We start from the raw sequence: 16,580 nt of genomic DNA, 5'->3' as shown, positions 1-16,580 counted from the left end.
ACTTATTTTTAAATATATCTGGATTGTGGCCTTAATCCGATTTAACATGACTGTTTTCATTCTCTTAAACATTATACATTATTCTCAAAGATTAGAAAAAAGTGAATTTAATACTGGCAAATTCTCAAAAATTTAGGGTGAACTGAGTTTAACACTTGGAGAAAAAAAAGAGTAACGAAGAGAATCCGTAACTGTGTTTCCTCCTTCCGTAGTCACCAGATTAGGTTTTATTTTGGGGAGCAATAGCCACCGTCAGCTTCTACTCTGCTTTGTTGGTGAAATGGCAGGCATATGGATGGAAATAGGGGGAAATACTTGTAACACTCTTCATAGCACTGCTCAGTGCTTGATTGATTACTTTTTGCTACCCACTCACCCGCCCACCAGACAGTATTTGCTGTAGGATGTATTGATTTATTCTGCAAACAGCTTGTCCTGCATTTTTTTTTGTAAATCAATGAGCATGTTTATTCTGTCCATTAAAGATAAACTAGATAAACATAACAGTCCTACCTAATGCATTTCCAAACAGTTCAGTTTTGCCAGCTGCAACATGAAATGGCAGTCTGTGCACTACATGGTGCCATAATATTCATGCAGATGCATTTACACACATGTGTGCAAGGGAATAGATGACAGTGTTTACAGAGATTTATAGAGTTTTCCATTCAATTTCTAGAGAGGTCAAGGGGGAAAGGATGAAATTTGAAGTGTGGCAATGCTAGCAGTTTACACTAATATATATTCTTTAAAGGCAGGAGGAGGAGGAGGAGGAGGAGGAGGAGGAGGCGGCGGTGGCAGCGGCAGCGGCAGCAGCAGCCATTTACCAAGGATGGGTACCATAAAACAAGGATTGCCCTTAGTAAAAGGAGAAGGCATAAATGCAAATGCACCAACTGCATGCGGACATGGCTTTAATAACTGCAAAAAGGCTCTTTGGTGGGATGGAGCAGAAACATTCCTGCACCAGATCATTTGCCGTGTCTCCTAGAAAGGATAGGGGATGATCCTGGGTGATGTTAAAGATGAAACATTTTGGTAGTCCTGAAATTGACCATCTCTATTGCATAGTAATGTGGTGATCATGTATACCCATATAGTAAGAAAAAGAGCTATATCTAGGGGCAGAGCAAGTGACTATTTTGCTTCCTACAACATTCAACAATAGTCACATTTTGCCACGTGCAATTCTGCTCTGACCCATTCCCACATCCGTTTTCAAGTTTTAAACCAAGGGCTCATCTACACCATGCAGGATATTGCACTATGAAAGTGGTATGAAAGCAGTATATAAAAGGCAGGAGCCACACCAAGCAGGATATAGCATTATGAAAACAGTATATGGTATGTGTCAATGGGCCCCAACAGTTGTCAGTGCACTTCAGTACCGCTATAAAACAGTAGTGTGGCTCCTGCCTTTTATATACCACTTTAATAATTCAATATCCTGCTTGGTGTAGATGAGCCCCAAGTCTGCAGAGACATTTGCATGCATTTTTGTTTGCAACTTTCCCTAATGTACACATTTTTGGTAAGCATTTTTTTTCTATTTTGCACCAGAGAGCTGCATTGCAACATTCAATATTTAAATTGACCCATATTGAAAATAATAATATCAGCCCCATCCTCAGGTGAATGAGATTGGAATCCAATTCCTTTATTCACTTTGCAAACTGGTATTCAGCACAACAGGTTAGCCCTCTAGTGGCCATTTTGAAATATGGTGGTAGCACTGGACTTCATGTTGTACTTCAAATGGGACTCAACAAGTCCAACAGGTATTACAGGAAGTGCTGCCAGGCCAGGAATCTTTGAACTCTTACATTGCATCCAGCACATGCACTGTGTATTAAAACTTGTTAAAGCAAGAAAGACTTCTGGTCCACCTTGTATGATTAATAAGGTAAGCACAGCTCCTTGTCACTTACCATAAAAAAAATCTCTTTGAATTTGGGTGAGGGGGAGAGAACGGACATCCAAAATAAGGGAACGTGTTTTGAACCAGTCTTAATTTGTACTCCAATTTTTCAGTCCCCATCAAAGCATTTACCTACTGCACCACACTGATTCCTGAGAGTTCATAGAATCATAGAATCATAGAATAGCAGAGTTGGAAGGGGCCTACAAGGCCATCGAGTCCAACCCCCTGCTCAATGCAGGAATCCACCCTAAAGCATACCTGACAGATGCTTGTCCAGCTGCCTCTTGAATGCCTCTAGTGTGGGAGACCCCACAACCTCCCTAGGTAGCTGATTCCACCGTCGCACTGCTCTAACAGTCAGGAAGTTTTTCCTGATGTCCAGCCGTAATCTGGCTTCCTTTAACTTGAGCCCGTTATTCCGTGTCCTGCACTCTGGGAGGATGGAGAAGAGATCCTGGCCCTCCTCTGTGTGACAACCTTTTAAGTATTTGAAGAGTGCTATCATGTCTCCCCTCAATCTTCTCTTCTCCAGGCTAAACATGCCCAGTTCTTTCAGTCTCTCTTCATAGGGCTTTGTTTCTAGACCTCTGATCATCCTGGTTGCCCTCTTCTGAACACGCTCCAGCTTGTCTGCGTCCTTCTTGAATTGTGGAGCCCAGAACTGGACGCAATACTCTAGATGAGGCCTAACCAGGGCCGAATAGAGAGGAACCAGTACCTCACGTGATTTGGAAGCTATACTTCTATTAATGCAGCCCAAAATAGCATTTGCCTTTCTTGCAGCCATATCGCACTGTTGGCTCATATTCAGCTTGTGATCTACACAAGCTGAATATGAGTTAGTAGAGTTGCCAGATTCATTTGTTGTGGGGAGAACGTCTGGTGAAAACGTATGGCCTATATTGTGGAATTATCCTTCATGTGCAATTTTAAAGGGTTAAGTACTTGCTTTCATTATATCCCAGCTTTCTTTCATCATAGAGCTCACATGCATAAACAGGGTTCCAAGCACTTCCTCATCCAGGCATTGAATACACCCATACTTCCATAAATTCAGGAAGTTTACTACATCATGTGCCTTCAAACCATCCTCTAGTGGTGAAATTCTTATTCATATTGACACACTGATAATAGTAATGATTTGTGATAATAATGATTATTAATAATGGCTAAATAGTCGCAATAATTGACACATATTCATGTTCACTTTCTTTAATGGAGCATTGTATTACATATTTACAATTGCTTGTCATTGATCACAGGTTTAATCTGTTGTTACGTTAGTCTAACAGACTTTTGCTAATTTGTTTCACCTATTTTCATGTGTGTAGTGTATTTTGCTATAGTTTCTACAAGAGGTGTGTGACAATCCCAGACTATGATTCAGCTCTTCAGAAAATGGCCCACATTAGCTCACTGATTTGGAGCCTCTCCACTCTGCTTTGGGTAACAAACCTGAGTTAAGAATAAAAAAAATCTGAGGTTTCATGACTCCCATTGACTATCAAGGGAAGTTAAAAAAATTGGCTATAGCATTTTTTCTTGGTCATAACTGGATGTCATTTTCAGGCACAGCAGCCACTAAAGATGGTATTACTCTTTCCAAATTTCAGGGGGGAGGAAAATAGATGTAGGGGTCTTTGTGCTACACACCTTTGTAATTTGACTTTTGTTTTAAAGGAAACTACTTTATTTCCAATTTAGTGGCGGAACTGGATGGAAATAACATGGATGGTTTCCCTTCTGAGGGGAGAACACCTGCAAAATTTCAGAACTATAGCTGCAGAGCCGTGTGTGTGTGTGTGTTCAAGAGCTGCCTTGATATTTCAAGGGTATCAAGCAAAGGAAACCCTTTGCTGGACCAGTGTTCTGAAAATGACAGTCTAAACATGTCCCTAAATATGAAAACTGGGCGGGGGGGTTATATTTGTTGCAGTTCCAGGGGGAAGGGAGTCCTCAAATATTTGTGGGGGAAAGATATTTGCCTCACATTCCCTCCCCACTCCCAATGATTTTTTTGGGCAACATGTATGAAATTAGCACACATAACAGAGGTCTCCTCAGACAAGAAACCTGCAAATTTTCCGAAGAATGGGTGCAGGGGCTAAAGAGTTATGATGTTTGAGGAGTGCTATTTATGGCTCTTTCATTGTAAAATATGGTGGCATTATTTCTTTATTGCATTTGTATCCTATTTTCCCCCTTTTTAAGGGACCCAAAGTGATGTTCTCCTCTTCTCCATTTTATTCTCACATCAACAACCCTGTGAGGCAGGTTGGGCTGAGAGTCTGCAACTGACCCAAAGTCACTCAGTGAGCTTACATGGCAGAGTGGAGACTAGAATTCAGATCTCCTGACTCCCAGTCTTAACACTTTAGCTGCTATACCACACTGCCTCTGTTGCATTGGAAGAAGGGCCAACTCATGGCCCCATCCTTTCCCTACCATGTTAGATTAAACTGCCCGCCCAAGTTACACAAAACAGAAGGGATTTCAGGAGAAAGGCCAATGACTAAATAAATAACACTGTAAATTATACATTAATAAATGCTGATGTGATGTAAAATATACTAAATAAAACCAGAAACAAAAGAAAAAATGGGATCAGAATGGGATGGGATAAAAAATGTTCTGAAATCCATAACAAGGGGGAATAGCACTATGAAAGTGGCATGATCTACACTACTGATTTATAGTGGTATTGAAGTGCACTGACAACTGTTGGGGCCCATGACACATGCCGTATACTGCTTTCATACAGTTTTCATAGTGTTATATCCTGCTTGGTGTAGATGTGGGCCCCAACAGTTGTCAGTGCACTTCAGTACCACTATAAAGCAGTAGTTTAGATCCTGCCTTTTATATACTGCTTTCATTCTGCCTTCAATACACAAAACAGGGAATTTCAGGTGAAAAGAGAATACATAAATAAATACCCTTAAATCTTTTTACTAAACTTTGTAATCTGGTCTGTGAGCCTTTGTTTTGGCTGAAGAGCAGGGTAAATAAATAATAAAAATAAAAATGGTAATGAAGAAACTCTGAAGGAATACAAAATGTACTGAATGAAATGAGGAGCAAAGGGAGAATGCAACCAAAATAACGGGGGAAATGCAACCCTAACCCTTACCACCACCCCCAACTTTCATTAGGAGGAAAGAAGAACGAATGTGTGCTGAACTTCCTAGTGAAAAAGCAAAGCAAAAGACATGGAAGGGGGGAGGGAAAATACCATAAATATACACACACAAACCTGTAGGAAACTTAATTAAAGTTATTTAATTTCTTTTTCCTAACTAGAAGAGGGGGAAATGGGTTCACTGCCTAATTCTACACAAAGGCACACAGAGCCAATATAGAACAACTGAGAAATCGGAGGGTGTTCCAAAGAGAAATCACTGGCATGGAAAAGTTGAAAGAATGACTGAGAAGGACTTAGTTAAAGCAGGAACAGTGAAATCATGAACAAACAAAGCCGAAGGGGGGAGGTCAGGGGTTGGGAGTTGGGTTCATTGAGATTGGACAGGTTGAGACCTTACCTTGGACCCACTCACACATGTGAAAGTCCATTAATCATTTACTCATGGTTCCATCCATCCCAAGTGTATCTTCACTGGAGTAAAGTGGTTTGTAGCTTGCAACTTAGAGCATCATCACATGAGCATTTCATTGCACGCTTGTTACTGCCCACTCATGGTTTTCAAGCATCCTTTAGAGGATGATGTCTTCCTCCCATGCATCTCCTGCTCTTTCTGGCCTTTGTTCTGTCACAAAACGAAGAGTGTTGGCCTGGGCGCCGTGAGATCCGGGTTCTAGTCCCCACTTGGCCCTGCAAGTTTACTGGGTGACTTTGAGCCGGTCACAGACTCTCAGCCCAACCTACCTCACAGGGTTGTAGATGTGAGGATAAAAATAGAGAGGAGGAGAAGGAGGATTATGTATGCAATCTTGGGTTCCTTGAAGGAAAAAAGGTCGGATATAAATGTAATAAATTAAATAAATATATTTTTGAAATGAAATTTTCCACCATTTCCCCGGAAAAACACTACAGTTGAGAGTAGGGATGGACGCACTCACCTGTGTTCATGCTTATCAAGCAGCCAGCGGCCTCCCACTCCCTTGCCAAGCTGCCATTTTGCATAAAATGACAGCTTACCAGTGAGTGTGCACGCGCAAATGGCAGCTGAAAAGGTAGCATTTATGCAAAATTAGAGACATGTGCTGAGTCGGGCAAGCATGGGGATTCACAGACTAGCATCTGTTGGGCCCAGCCAGTGAGAAATTCCCAGATCTTGACCCACCCACCCCAGTTGCCTGCAACATCCCTAGTTGAGAGCCAGTGTGGTTAGAGTGTTGGACTGGGACTCAGGCGAATTGGGTTCTTGTCCCCACTCATTGACTGCCAGTATGAGGTACCTAACAGGGTTGTTGTGAGGATAAAACAGAGAGGAAGAGGAGGGTTTGGGTTCCTTGCAAGAGGGAAAAGGGAATAACAACAACAACAACAACAGCAATGGGAAGACCAGCCTGGATCAAAAAGGAGCATATTCAGGGTGCTTGCTTTCCCCTCCCTTCAATAAAGAACACTCATCTTCAACTTCCCAGTGTCAGTTGCAGTAGTGAGAGGAAGGACACAGCTGGTGATGGTGGTGATGATTGTAATCTCTCATATTGTTAAGATCCTGAGAATCATTTCATCAAAAGTTAAGGGATAAATACACAAAATTTCAAAAAGCATAAATAAATAGGGGTGTGCACGGACCCCCCCCCTCCGCTTCACTTTCAGATCCGCCATTTTCGGATCGGGCCGCTCCGCCCCGCCCCCACTCCGCCTGTGCCTACTCCGCTCCGCTCGGAACTCCGGATCCGGATTGGAGCTCCGTTCCCCCCCCATAGGGGGGGTTACCGGGCCCTGCCGCCGTTGCCGGCCATGCGGCGACGGCGGCAGAGCCCGGTAAGGGACCAAGGGGGAGGGGGGTCTTACCTGCCTCCGTCTGCGGTCCGTCGCCGTCTTCAATTGAGCCCGTGGTTCCAGCAGGAAGTCTGGGCCGCAAGCGGCCCAGACTTCCTGCTGGAACCACGGGCTCAATTGAAGACGGCGACGGACCGCGGACGGAGGCAGGTAAGGGAGAGGAGGGGGGTTTACCAGGCCCTGCTGCTGTCGCCGCATGGGCGACAGCGACAGCGGCAGGGCCCGGTAAACCCCACTTACCTTTCCGGCAGAGCTCCGGATCGAGGCAAAGGATCCGCCTTCACCTCGATCCTCTTCGCCACACTACACCGGCCCCCCAATCCTCTTCGCCTCCGCCTTAAGGGCAGGCGAAGCCCCCCGCTCCGCTTCTAATTCGCCGGTCCGATTAGAAGCGGAGCACATCCCTATAAATAAATGCCAAAGCTGACATGGTAAAGTGAACTTTACCACTTCAAAATGCAGATGGAGTTGGGGTTACCATTACTGAATGTTTCACCATGATAAAACATGCAAACAACTTTACTGCAAGTTGAAAATAAATAAATAAACAAAAACAAACCCTAGCACATAAAGCATTGTTCTTTTCATACCCTGCTCTGTTTGTTTTCTGTTTGTGCATGTGGAAAGGAGAGAGCTTGTATCCAGAGGGGGATTAAAAATGTGATATCCTACCTGCAGCTGAAATAGTACAGGACATTCTACCACCTCAGGAGTCTAACACTTCATTTACACATCACAACCCCATTGATGTGTAGATTTCAATTGGGTTTTCTGAAGGAGAAAGTGGTCTGCAGCACACAGAACTACTGGAATATTCTTCCTTCCTTCTTTCCTTTCATTGTATTTCTTTATTATTTATTTTGTTACTGAGGTTGGACTCCCTGAGTTATTCTCAATGACACAAGTTTGCCTATGGCTTTTGTGAGGGCCTCCTTAAACTCTCTGTTTCTCAGGCTATAGATGAAGGGATTGATCATGGGGGTCAAGATTGTGTAGAAAACTGAGAAAACTTTGGTCAGATTCTTCAGTGCATTGGGTTTTGGTAATATGTACACAATGATTAGGGTTCCATAGAAAATTGTGACCACAATAAGGTGGGAGGAGCAAGTGGAAAACGCTTTGCTCCTGCCACTGTTTGAAGGGATTTTCAAAATGGTGCAGATGATGGAAACATAGGAGGCCAGGGTCAACAACAACGGTGGCATGGTGCAGATGGAGCCCAGGACTGACATCAGCATTTCTGTCTGCTGAGTGTCGCTACAGGAGAGCATTAGCAGCGGTGTGTAATCACAAAAGAAATGGTCGATTTCATTGGGGCCACAGAACTTCAACTGTGAAGTGAAAAATGTTGTAAATGCACTAGCCACTATGCCAATGATCCAAGAAGCGAGGGACAATTGAACACACAAACTCCTGCTCATGAGGGTTACATAATGTAGTGGTTTACAAATAGCTAAATAACGGTCATATGACATTGCAGATAAGAGGTAGCTTTCCGCTCCAGCTAAAAAAGCAAAGAAATAGAATTGGAGAAAACACCCGCTAAAAGAAATCCCATGGTAGTCAGTTATAAAACTGGCTAAAATCCTAGGAAGGATGGTTGAGGTATAGCAAGTTTCCAAAACAGATAAGTTCCCCAGGAAGTAGTACATGGGTCTGTGAAGGTGGCAATCAGCCAGAACTACTACCGTTATAAGGATGTTTCCAGCGATTGTCACCATGTAGATGGCTAAAAACATAATGAAGAGGAGATTCTGAAATTCAGGTAGAGTCTTAAATCCCACAAGGATGAATTCTGTCACCACCGTTTCATTAACCCTTTCCCTTTTTGCCATTGATGGTTTCAGCCAACAAATAAAGTTCCTGGAAAAGAAACCAAAGCCATAAAATAAATCATTAAGTAAGTGAATGGAATTGCTCTAACTACATAAATATTCCAGTTTGGATAGTACTCCAAACTAATGTATCAGCACTTGAGTAGGTGGTTGCCACCACACTCATATCCTCCTTGTGAACTTCAGTGAGTCTTCTGGTTGGCTGCCGTGGGAACGGAACGTTGGACTAAGTAGACTTTTGGTGTGACCCAGCAAGGTTCTTCTTATCTTCTGATATCCACAGTGGCCAGATACATTGTATTGGGTATAACTTATTTCTGATGCAGTTACAAAAGCTTAGAAGTGCCATTGCTAACACTCTTGAACCCCTGGCAGCTGGAGTGTGAATGAAAAACATAGCTGGGTATTATCAAAACAATGTAACTTACTTGAGGGAGAGATGGGAAGGTTAAACAGTCCCATGCTGCATGTACAGGAAAGCAATGTGTGTTGTTAGAATTAACTTATTTTTAGGTCGTATCTCTAATGCAGTAAAATCAAACAAACCCTGATGTCCCTAATATAGTCTTCTTTTTTAATTGCTATTGTTTATACAGTGCAACTGGGCCAACTCTATTTGAATTAAAGATTACAACACATTTTAAATTTGGCTAACATTTGTTTCAGCTACCAACAGAAGCTTTCAAGAGAGGCAAGGGATTTTCTTGAGTATAGTGTTAATACAGGAGATTAGTAAAATATTTTCCAATTAATTCCCAAAATGCTCTTGGATATTAGTTAAGAGTGGTCACAACCATTTTACTGCAAATTTACTGTTGCTCAGCCTAATTCCAGAAATAGGTGGGTTGATTTTAATTATTCCTTCCTTCCTTCATTCATTTTTTCCCCTACTGGGGCCAACCAGGTGCCTCTGAGAAGCACAGAAGTAGGACAAAAACAATAGTTGTAACTGAACATCTCATTAATGTAAACATGTGATGGTGAACCTTTTTGGCAAATGTGCCTCAAGGCAAGCCCTAAGTGCCACTCTAGAGCATGTTAATGTACAAATGTAGCCCACTATACCTTGGGCAGGTTTTGACTTCAATAGACTGAAGGTGCAATTCACAGAGGGGTGCTCTATTCAAACCAAAGGCTTGACAGATTTTTTTTTTTAAAGCAAATTAAAATTCTTGGCCCTATCTCTGATGATTAATATCTATGATAGATTTTACCTTCACGTTGATGAGATGTAGATTGAACTTTCAGACCAGATACCTTTAATCATTTTTGTTTCCTGGACTCAGTGGGACTCTACTGTAGTGTTCTGTCTGAGGATTGCAGGATAAGTGCCATATGGTGCTGCATAAAGGAGCAAGGTATTAAAAAAAACGAATCTGATACCTGCCCAGCCGGCATGGCTTGGGCAGGAAAAGCGGCCGTTGCGGGTGGGGAGGAGGGGAATAAAGGTCTCCCATGTCCTATGCATGTGGGCCACATGAGGCAAGGGTGGGGCAGAGCCTATAAAAAGCTGGGCCCACCTCAAATCGACTTCTCTGGCTCCCACCCTCCTTCCCTTCATCTAGTATGGGATTTAGCTAGTTGCTCCTTTTGGAGGCAGGGCTGAGTAGGATTTTTTTCCTTCGCAATAAATGGTGGAGAGGTTTTTGCCTCCTCCATACTGGAGGTTATATGAGGAGGTTGGGGAAATAGGTTGATTTGCTGTAGGGATGTGCAGGAATTTCATTTAGCAGAATAGGGACAGTGACCACTCTGGCACCTTTAGGTGATTGGCATGTCCAGAGGTCCTGCTCATCATGAATTTTATGGCTCCCATGTCAGGATATGGTATGCTTTGGAGATCCTCCTGCCTCATCTATTCAGAGTTATACGGCTCTGAGTGGGGGTGACATAGGGTGGTGTCCCCAAAATTTCAAAGTGTCTCATAAGAGAATGGCTGGGTTACCCGACTCCTGTCTTAGGACAGTGGCTCACCCATAAAGACAGGCAAGCGGCCTGAGATAAGGACAGAGATTCCCACACTTTAACATGCAGATCCAGGGAAGGGTTGAATATCCTTTATTCTTTAATAACAAGGTCCTAGTTTATCCCAAGCTCTGGAGTCTTTATTCCATGCTTCCTTCTCCACTTGCAAAGGAATAAGGCAAAGCAAATACCAACTGCCATAAGTACTTATTAAAAAAAAAAAGTCTCACAATACACATGTATCTAGCACACTCTAATTGGTAGTGGCCCTCAGTTTTCAAATACATCAACCAGAAGTCTCTCATAGCCCTGCTGCCAAAAGCTCTTTTACCTAGATAAGGTACAGATTAAAGATGGGACTTCTGGGAGCAAGACATGTTCCTCAGCACTATAAAGAGGGCCCTCACAAAATGAGAGAGGACCATCGTAACTGTAAACATATTCTACAGCACCGAAACAATTACAAAAAAATATATGTTACCTTCATCAGTACTCAAGCTAAAAAGATTTCAGGGATCCCATACTGTGTTGCAAAACCAACAGAATATTTGCAAGAAGTCTTGAGAGAGGTTAAACTCCCAATATGATCATTTCGTAATTCTTCTAGAACTCTCTCTCTCTCTCTCTCTCTCTCTCTCTCTCTCTCTCTCTCTCTCTTCACACATACACACACAGAGACCTTTGTACCTTCAAACAAGTTTCTTCCATTGCTGCTTTGACCTCTGCTCTCAGCATATTAGGAATCCTAGATACAGATGCTATGGTACTATTCCATTAGCTCCACAAAATGTATGTCTATGCAATAAAAAAAAAACCCACTACATGATGCTCAAACCTGCATTATCTGACTACATCCTGTGCTTATTTATCTTTCTTCTGAGAAGATGTAATCTCTCTGGGTACTTCTGCACCAGGGAATTCTGCTAAATATTCAGAACACTCATTTCAGACCAGAAAACAATGTTGGAAAATATATGATGGAACGGACACTTTTGTTCTTAAACCGACAGGGAATGAGTCCATAAGGACACACACACAAACACAAGTGTATGCATGTATTCATGTTTAACAAGGGATTTGAAATGTGTCATGGTAAACTCACTGAAATTGTCCAATGAGAAAGTGCCAGTGCAAAACAGAATTACACCAGGTGTCAAATTAAAACATCTCCCTCAACACACACACACACACTTTCATAATACTAGACAATGGCTTAACCAAATGGAAATGACCAACAATAGAATCAGGACAGAGAATTACTTCTTTAAAGAATGTGATACTGAAATTCTCTGCTATAAGAAGAGGCAATAGACATCGGTGTCAATGGAGACTTCCTTACCAATGAAAATAGCAGCGTGGGGAGATGGAAAATTTCCCTCAGGACCCCAGCAGATGGTGAAAAGGGTGAACTCCCCCATCTCCACCCCCTGCAAACCTTATGCATCACCCTCTTATTTACTCTAGTTTGGATCCAGATTTAGTCATGCATGGAGTAGACCCACTGAAATCATATCCCACTGATTTTAGTGGGCCTACTTTAAACATGGCTAAATCTGGATCTAAGCCATTCTCTTTAAATTAATTGCATTCATGTGTAATGAATTCAATGAATGTAAATTTCAGAGAACCTCAGCTATTCGGCAAGACAAAAATGTAATAAATAAGGGTGACCATATGAAAAGGAGGACAGGGCTCCTGTATTTTTAACAGTTGCATAGAAAAGGGAATTTCAGCAGGTGTCATTTGTATGCATGAAGCACCTGGTGGAATTCCCTTATCATCCCAACAGTTAAACCTGCAGGCGCCCTGCACTCTTTGTACCTGGTCAGGGGGGCAGGACTCCTGCAGATTAAACTGTTGGCTCCTGCAGGTTTACCAGCTTCATTTGTAGTTGCTTTATTTTTATTTCATTGTATTTTATTGAATGGAACTATAGCAGGGAGATAAAGAGTTAAATTCCCTTTCCCCAATTACTTTGGCACATGTTTCCTCCTTTCAGATAAAATTGTTAAAAAGAGTTTGCCTGGCCTTTAACCCAGTTTCAAATTAGGATCTCATATGTTTATCAGTAGAAAGAGTAGCTGTTGCAACAGGTTCATCTTAATTGCTGATACATCACCTATGCAAGAGAGATTTAGGCTGCAATCCTGGGAGTAAGTCCCATTGAATGCAACGAGACTTAGGCAAGATCTACTCAACTGCTTTATAGTGGTATTGAAGTGCACTGACAACTGTTGGGGCACATTACACATTCCATATCCCACTTTCATATTGTTATATCCTGCTTTTTATTCTACATTTGAAATGATTTGACACAAGGTATAGATCTGGCCTCACTCCTGAATAGATATGTATAATTTGCACTGTTAGGCTGCCAACCTATGTACACTCACTGGAAAATTCACATGGGTTTACTTCTAAATAGATATTCATGGGATTGCACTGTAAATCTAGACAGTTAAGATCCTTTGAAACAATTTGACACAGGGGTTTTTGTTTGTTTGTTGTATGAGTTTGACTAAATTAATAAAATTCAGAATGTACTGCTGATGTCAAACCTTCCAAACCATTTTTTTTTTAAGTTCAGATCACAGTATATACCTCTGTTTTGTACTCCTAATAACCCTTCCAAGTTAGGTTAGGCTGAGTGTGACTTGCCCAATTTCACCTAGTGATCTTCATGGCTGAGCAGGGATATGAAATCATATTATCAGTGTTTCACTTGCTTGTAATCATGCTTGCATTCTGAAATACTGTTTCTGCAGCTGGGTACATGGATATCATTCCTGATTGCCTGGGACGTCATCTCTTACAAATTAACACACCATTGGTAGTGCAGCTGGGTTCACACTCGGTGAAAAAGTCATGGTTTAAGGTGTCTTCTGAATGGGGCCACAAAATAACAATTTAGAGGTCACTATCTCTAATCTCTGATGTAGTTTTTTTTAATAGTACTTCCTTTTGTTTGTCCTGAATCTGTCACTATTCAGCTTCACTGGATGAACTGAGGCCATGGCTAGACCAGGCCTACATCCCGGGATCGACCCGGGATCATCCCTGTGCATCCAAATGACACACAGGGGATACCGGGAGCAGGCAGGGATGACCCTTCCATTTGTCTGAGATAATCCTTAGGTCTAGCTAAGGCCTGAGGCGCTTCTCATTAAGGAAAGAAAAGTTAAACCTCTCCTTGGCTGCAATACACATTACCTGGAAGTAAGTCACAATGAACTCAGCTGAGTTTATTGCATTGCTCCACTTTCTCTACTCCATATAATTTTATAACTGCCCGCTTATTTGTCTTTCTTCTAAATTAAACAGCCTTTCCTTATAGAGGGGTTGCCCCAACCCTTGATCGTTTTGGCAGCCTTTTTCCCTATTTGTAAAAGGAAGAGTAAGATGAAGTAAACATTTTTTTAATAATAAAAAGTGCTTATAGGGCTCCATCACACCAGTGTTTTATTGCAATCTTGTCATGCCTGGTTTGCTCTTGTGCAGTGTGGTACTCACATGATGTCGTGCCTGTCCTGTAGTCACCCCACCTCTCCCCCTCTACTTTTCATGTTTTCCTAGAGCAGGGGAAGTCCAGTTTATTTCCTCTACATGGGATTAAAGTGCTCTTCCACCCCATGTATTGCTGTCCTCGTGCCATGTCCTTTGTTGGGGGGGGGGGGGAGCTGTGCTTTGAAGGGAGATCTTGCTGATGAAAGTGGAGGACAGGGCAGTTCTCCTTCTCCAGCATGCTGCCTTGTTCTGAGTTGTTAGAAAGGGCTGTTGCTGCTCCAACCCCACCCTCATTGCCTGCACAAATGGCTCCCAGCCAAGGACATGTTGTAAAACTAGACAATACAGGTGTGCAGAATGAGTCTTCTACACCATGAAAATACAGTCAATGGCAGTTAACCAAACTACTTAAAGCTCCCTTATTTTAATGATAAAGAGATAAAACTTGGAACTAAGGTAGCTCTTAAAGGAGCCATGCCAAGTATGAAGAAGAGCAGATCTATTCATCCCTTGATATTTAGGATTTTTTAAAAAAACAAGTTTTAAGCGATGAAACTTGACACAATGATAACTACTACTACACAATGATAACTACTAAGTAGGGCTTTAGACATGCCATCCCTTCATCTGTTGATTTTTTAAAAACTTTTTAAAAATCCCCCCTCAAAATATTCACCTGTACACACACTTCTGATTCTGAGTTAATTCAACCCTGAACATTTATGGAGGTACATTTTATCCTTTACACAGCTCTGTAGGGTGACCATATGAAAGGAGGACAGGGCTCCTGTATCTTTAACAGTTGTATAGAAAAGGGAATTTCAGCAGGTGTGATTTGTATATATGGAGAACCTGTTGAAATTCCTGCTTTATCACAACAGTTAAAGGTGCAGGAGCTATACTAGAGTGACCAGATTTAAAAGAGGGTAGGGCACCTGCAGCTTTAACTGTTCACCACGTTCTCCTTTTTAATACAACTGTTAAAGATGCAGGTATCGTGTGTGCATACCAGGAAAAATAATAAGTGCGATAGAGCTCATCACCTAGCCTGATCATATTCTTCTTATGATCATTTGATGTGCACAAGGAAAAAACTAGCAACAGGCAAACAAGTGACAGCCTTTTGCCACACGTAAAAGTTTCCTAATGTTTCTTTTAAAAGAAAATACAAGGGAGCCGAGTCATAGCCACCAGCTGACTAACCAGCCCACTGCTCAGGTGGGCACATTCATGGCTGGCACAGTCCCTTTAGCAGTGGGGGGACCGTGCAGTGCAGCCTGGGTAGCAGGAACTGGCGCAGGAGGAGGGTAGCAACAGCAGCAGGGAGAGCACCATGCAGGCCCTGGGCAGTGGGCACAGGCCAGGCAGGGAGACAGGTGGAGATACAACTATGGACCAGGATGCAGTAGGGTGCAAGTATGCCATAGGTCCTTGACATTGAAGTCACCAAGCCCAGCTACATCACTCTGGCACCAGGTGAGCAGCAAGGCAGGCAGGCTGTCAGTACCTGCCTCCTGAAACAGTGACCTCTGAGCACTGCTCTGTCTGGACTCTGGCTGCTGCTGCTGCTGCTGCCAAAGAACAGGATGTACTATACAGGCTGGGGGTGCACCAGCCTGGCTACTGGTGCTGCTGGTGCCACTAGCACCTCACCTATGCCTACCTCTGCTCCTGTCAAGAGCAGCACCACGGATGCTGGTAGCCCTAAGACGCTTCATATATGTATTGTGTGTAGTGTTTTGCTCCAAAGTGTATATTAGAATGTGCTTCGGCCACACATTGTTTCTGCCTGTCATGTAACTGTTAAAGATGGGAAGCCTGACAAAAAAACTAGAAACAGTTGCCAGTGCTTGTAGCACTAAAGCTTGTTTGAAGGATTCCGAGGGATTCAAAACTAGACATTTAAGAACTAAGCCCTCAAAGCCTTCTGCCTGATGAAGGAATGTGTCAGTTTCACATTCTCACATATTAAATTAAAAAGAAACACTCAATTTTTTTCTCATCCCATTTATGAAGAAACTTGTCTTATAAAAAAACATGCCAAACTAAATTCTTACTCACCCTATTTAACAATTAGGCACAAGCACTTAATTTTTTCTCACATACATGCTAGGATCCTGCTGTGTATCATAGCAACATTTATTTCATGGAAAGTGAGGTCCAGAAATCTTTCCCTCCCTCCCTCTCACTCTGTCTCTGAACTACATCATCCAAAATGCACTATGAGTCTCCATGGCAGTCCCAAAACTGATTTCTTTTTCCTTCTGCTGTGAATAAGATTGGCTTTTCTCAATGAAGAATGTAAAAAAACAAAAAAGAAAAAAAGTGTGATTTCTGCAATCAGAAAATTGTTCTTTTGAAACACCTGTAGTTCCAAATTGTA

At 42.3% G+C, this 16,580-nt stretch overlaps 1 protein-coding gene across 1 annotated transcript; it reads right to left on the bottom strand.

Annotated features, from left to right (window-relative positions):
- Positions 1 to 7,756: 7,756 nt before the first annotated feature.
- On the bottom strand, positions 7,757 to 8,746 carry LOC134406715 (olfactory receptor 2AP1-like). Its single transcript, XM_063138246.1, has one exon. It carries the CDS (start codon positions 8,726 to 8,728, stop codon positions 7,757 to 7,759), a length of 972 nt encoding a protein of 323 aa, XP_062994316.1. The 5' UTR covers positions 8,729 to 8,746.
- Positions 8,747 to 16,580: the final 7,834 nt, after the last annotated feature.

Source organism: Elgaria multicarinata, chromosome 11 (genome assembly GCF_023053635.1).
Source record: "Elgaria multicarinata webbii isolate HBS135686 ecotype San Diego chromosome 11, rElgMul1.1.pri, whole genome shotgun sequence".
Lineage (NCBI taxonomy): Eukaryota > Metazoa > Chordata > Lepidosauria > Squamata > Anguidae > Elgaria > Elgaria multicarinata.
This window is presented reverse-complemented; position numbering and strand designations above follow the sequence as displayed.

Excerpts from the sequence above, each read along its gene's own strand:
- LOC134406715 (XM_063138246.1), bottom strand. The coding sequence starts at position 8,728 with ATGGCAAAAAGGGAAAGGGTTAATGAAACGGTGGTGACAGAATTCATC.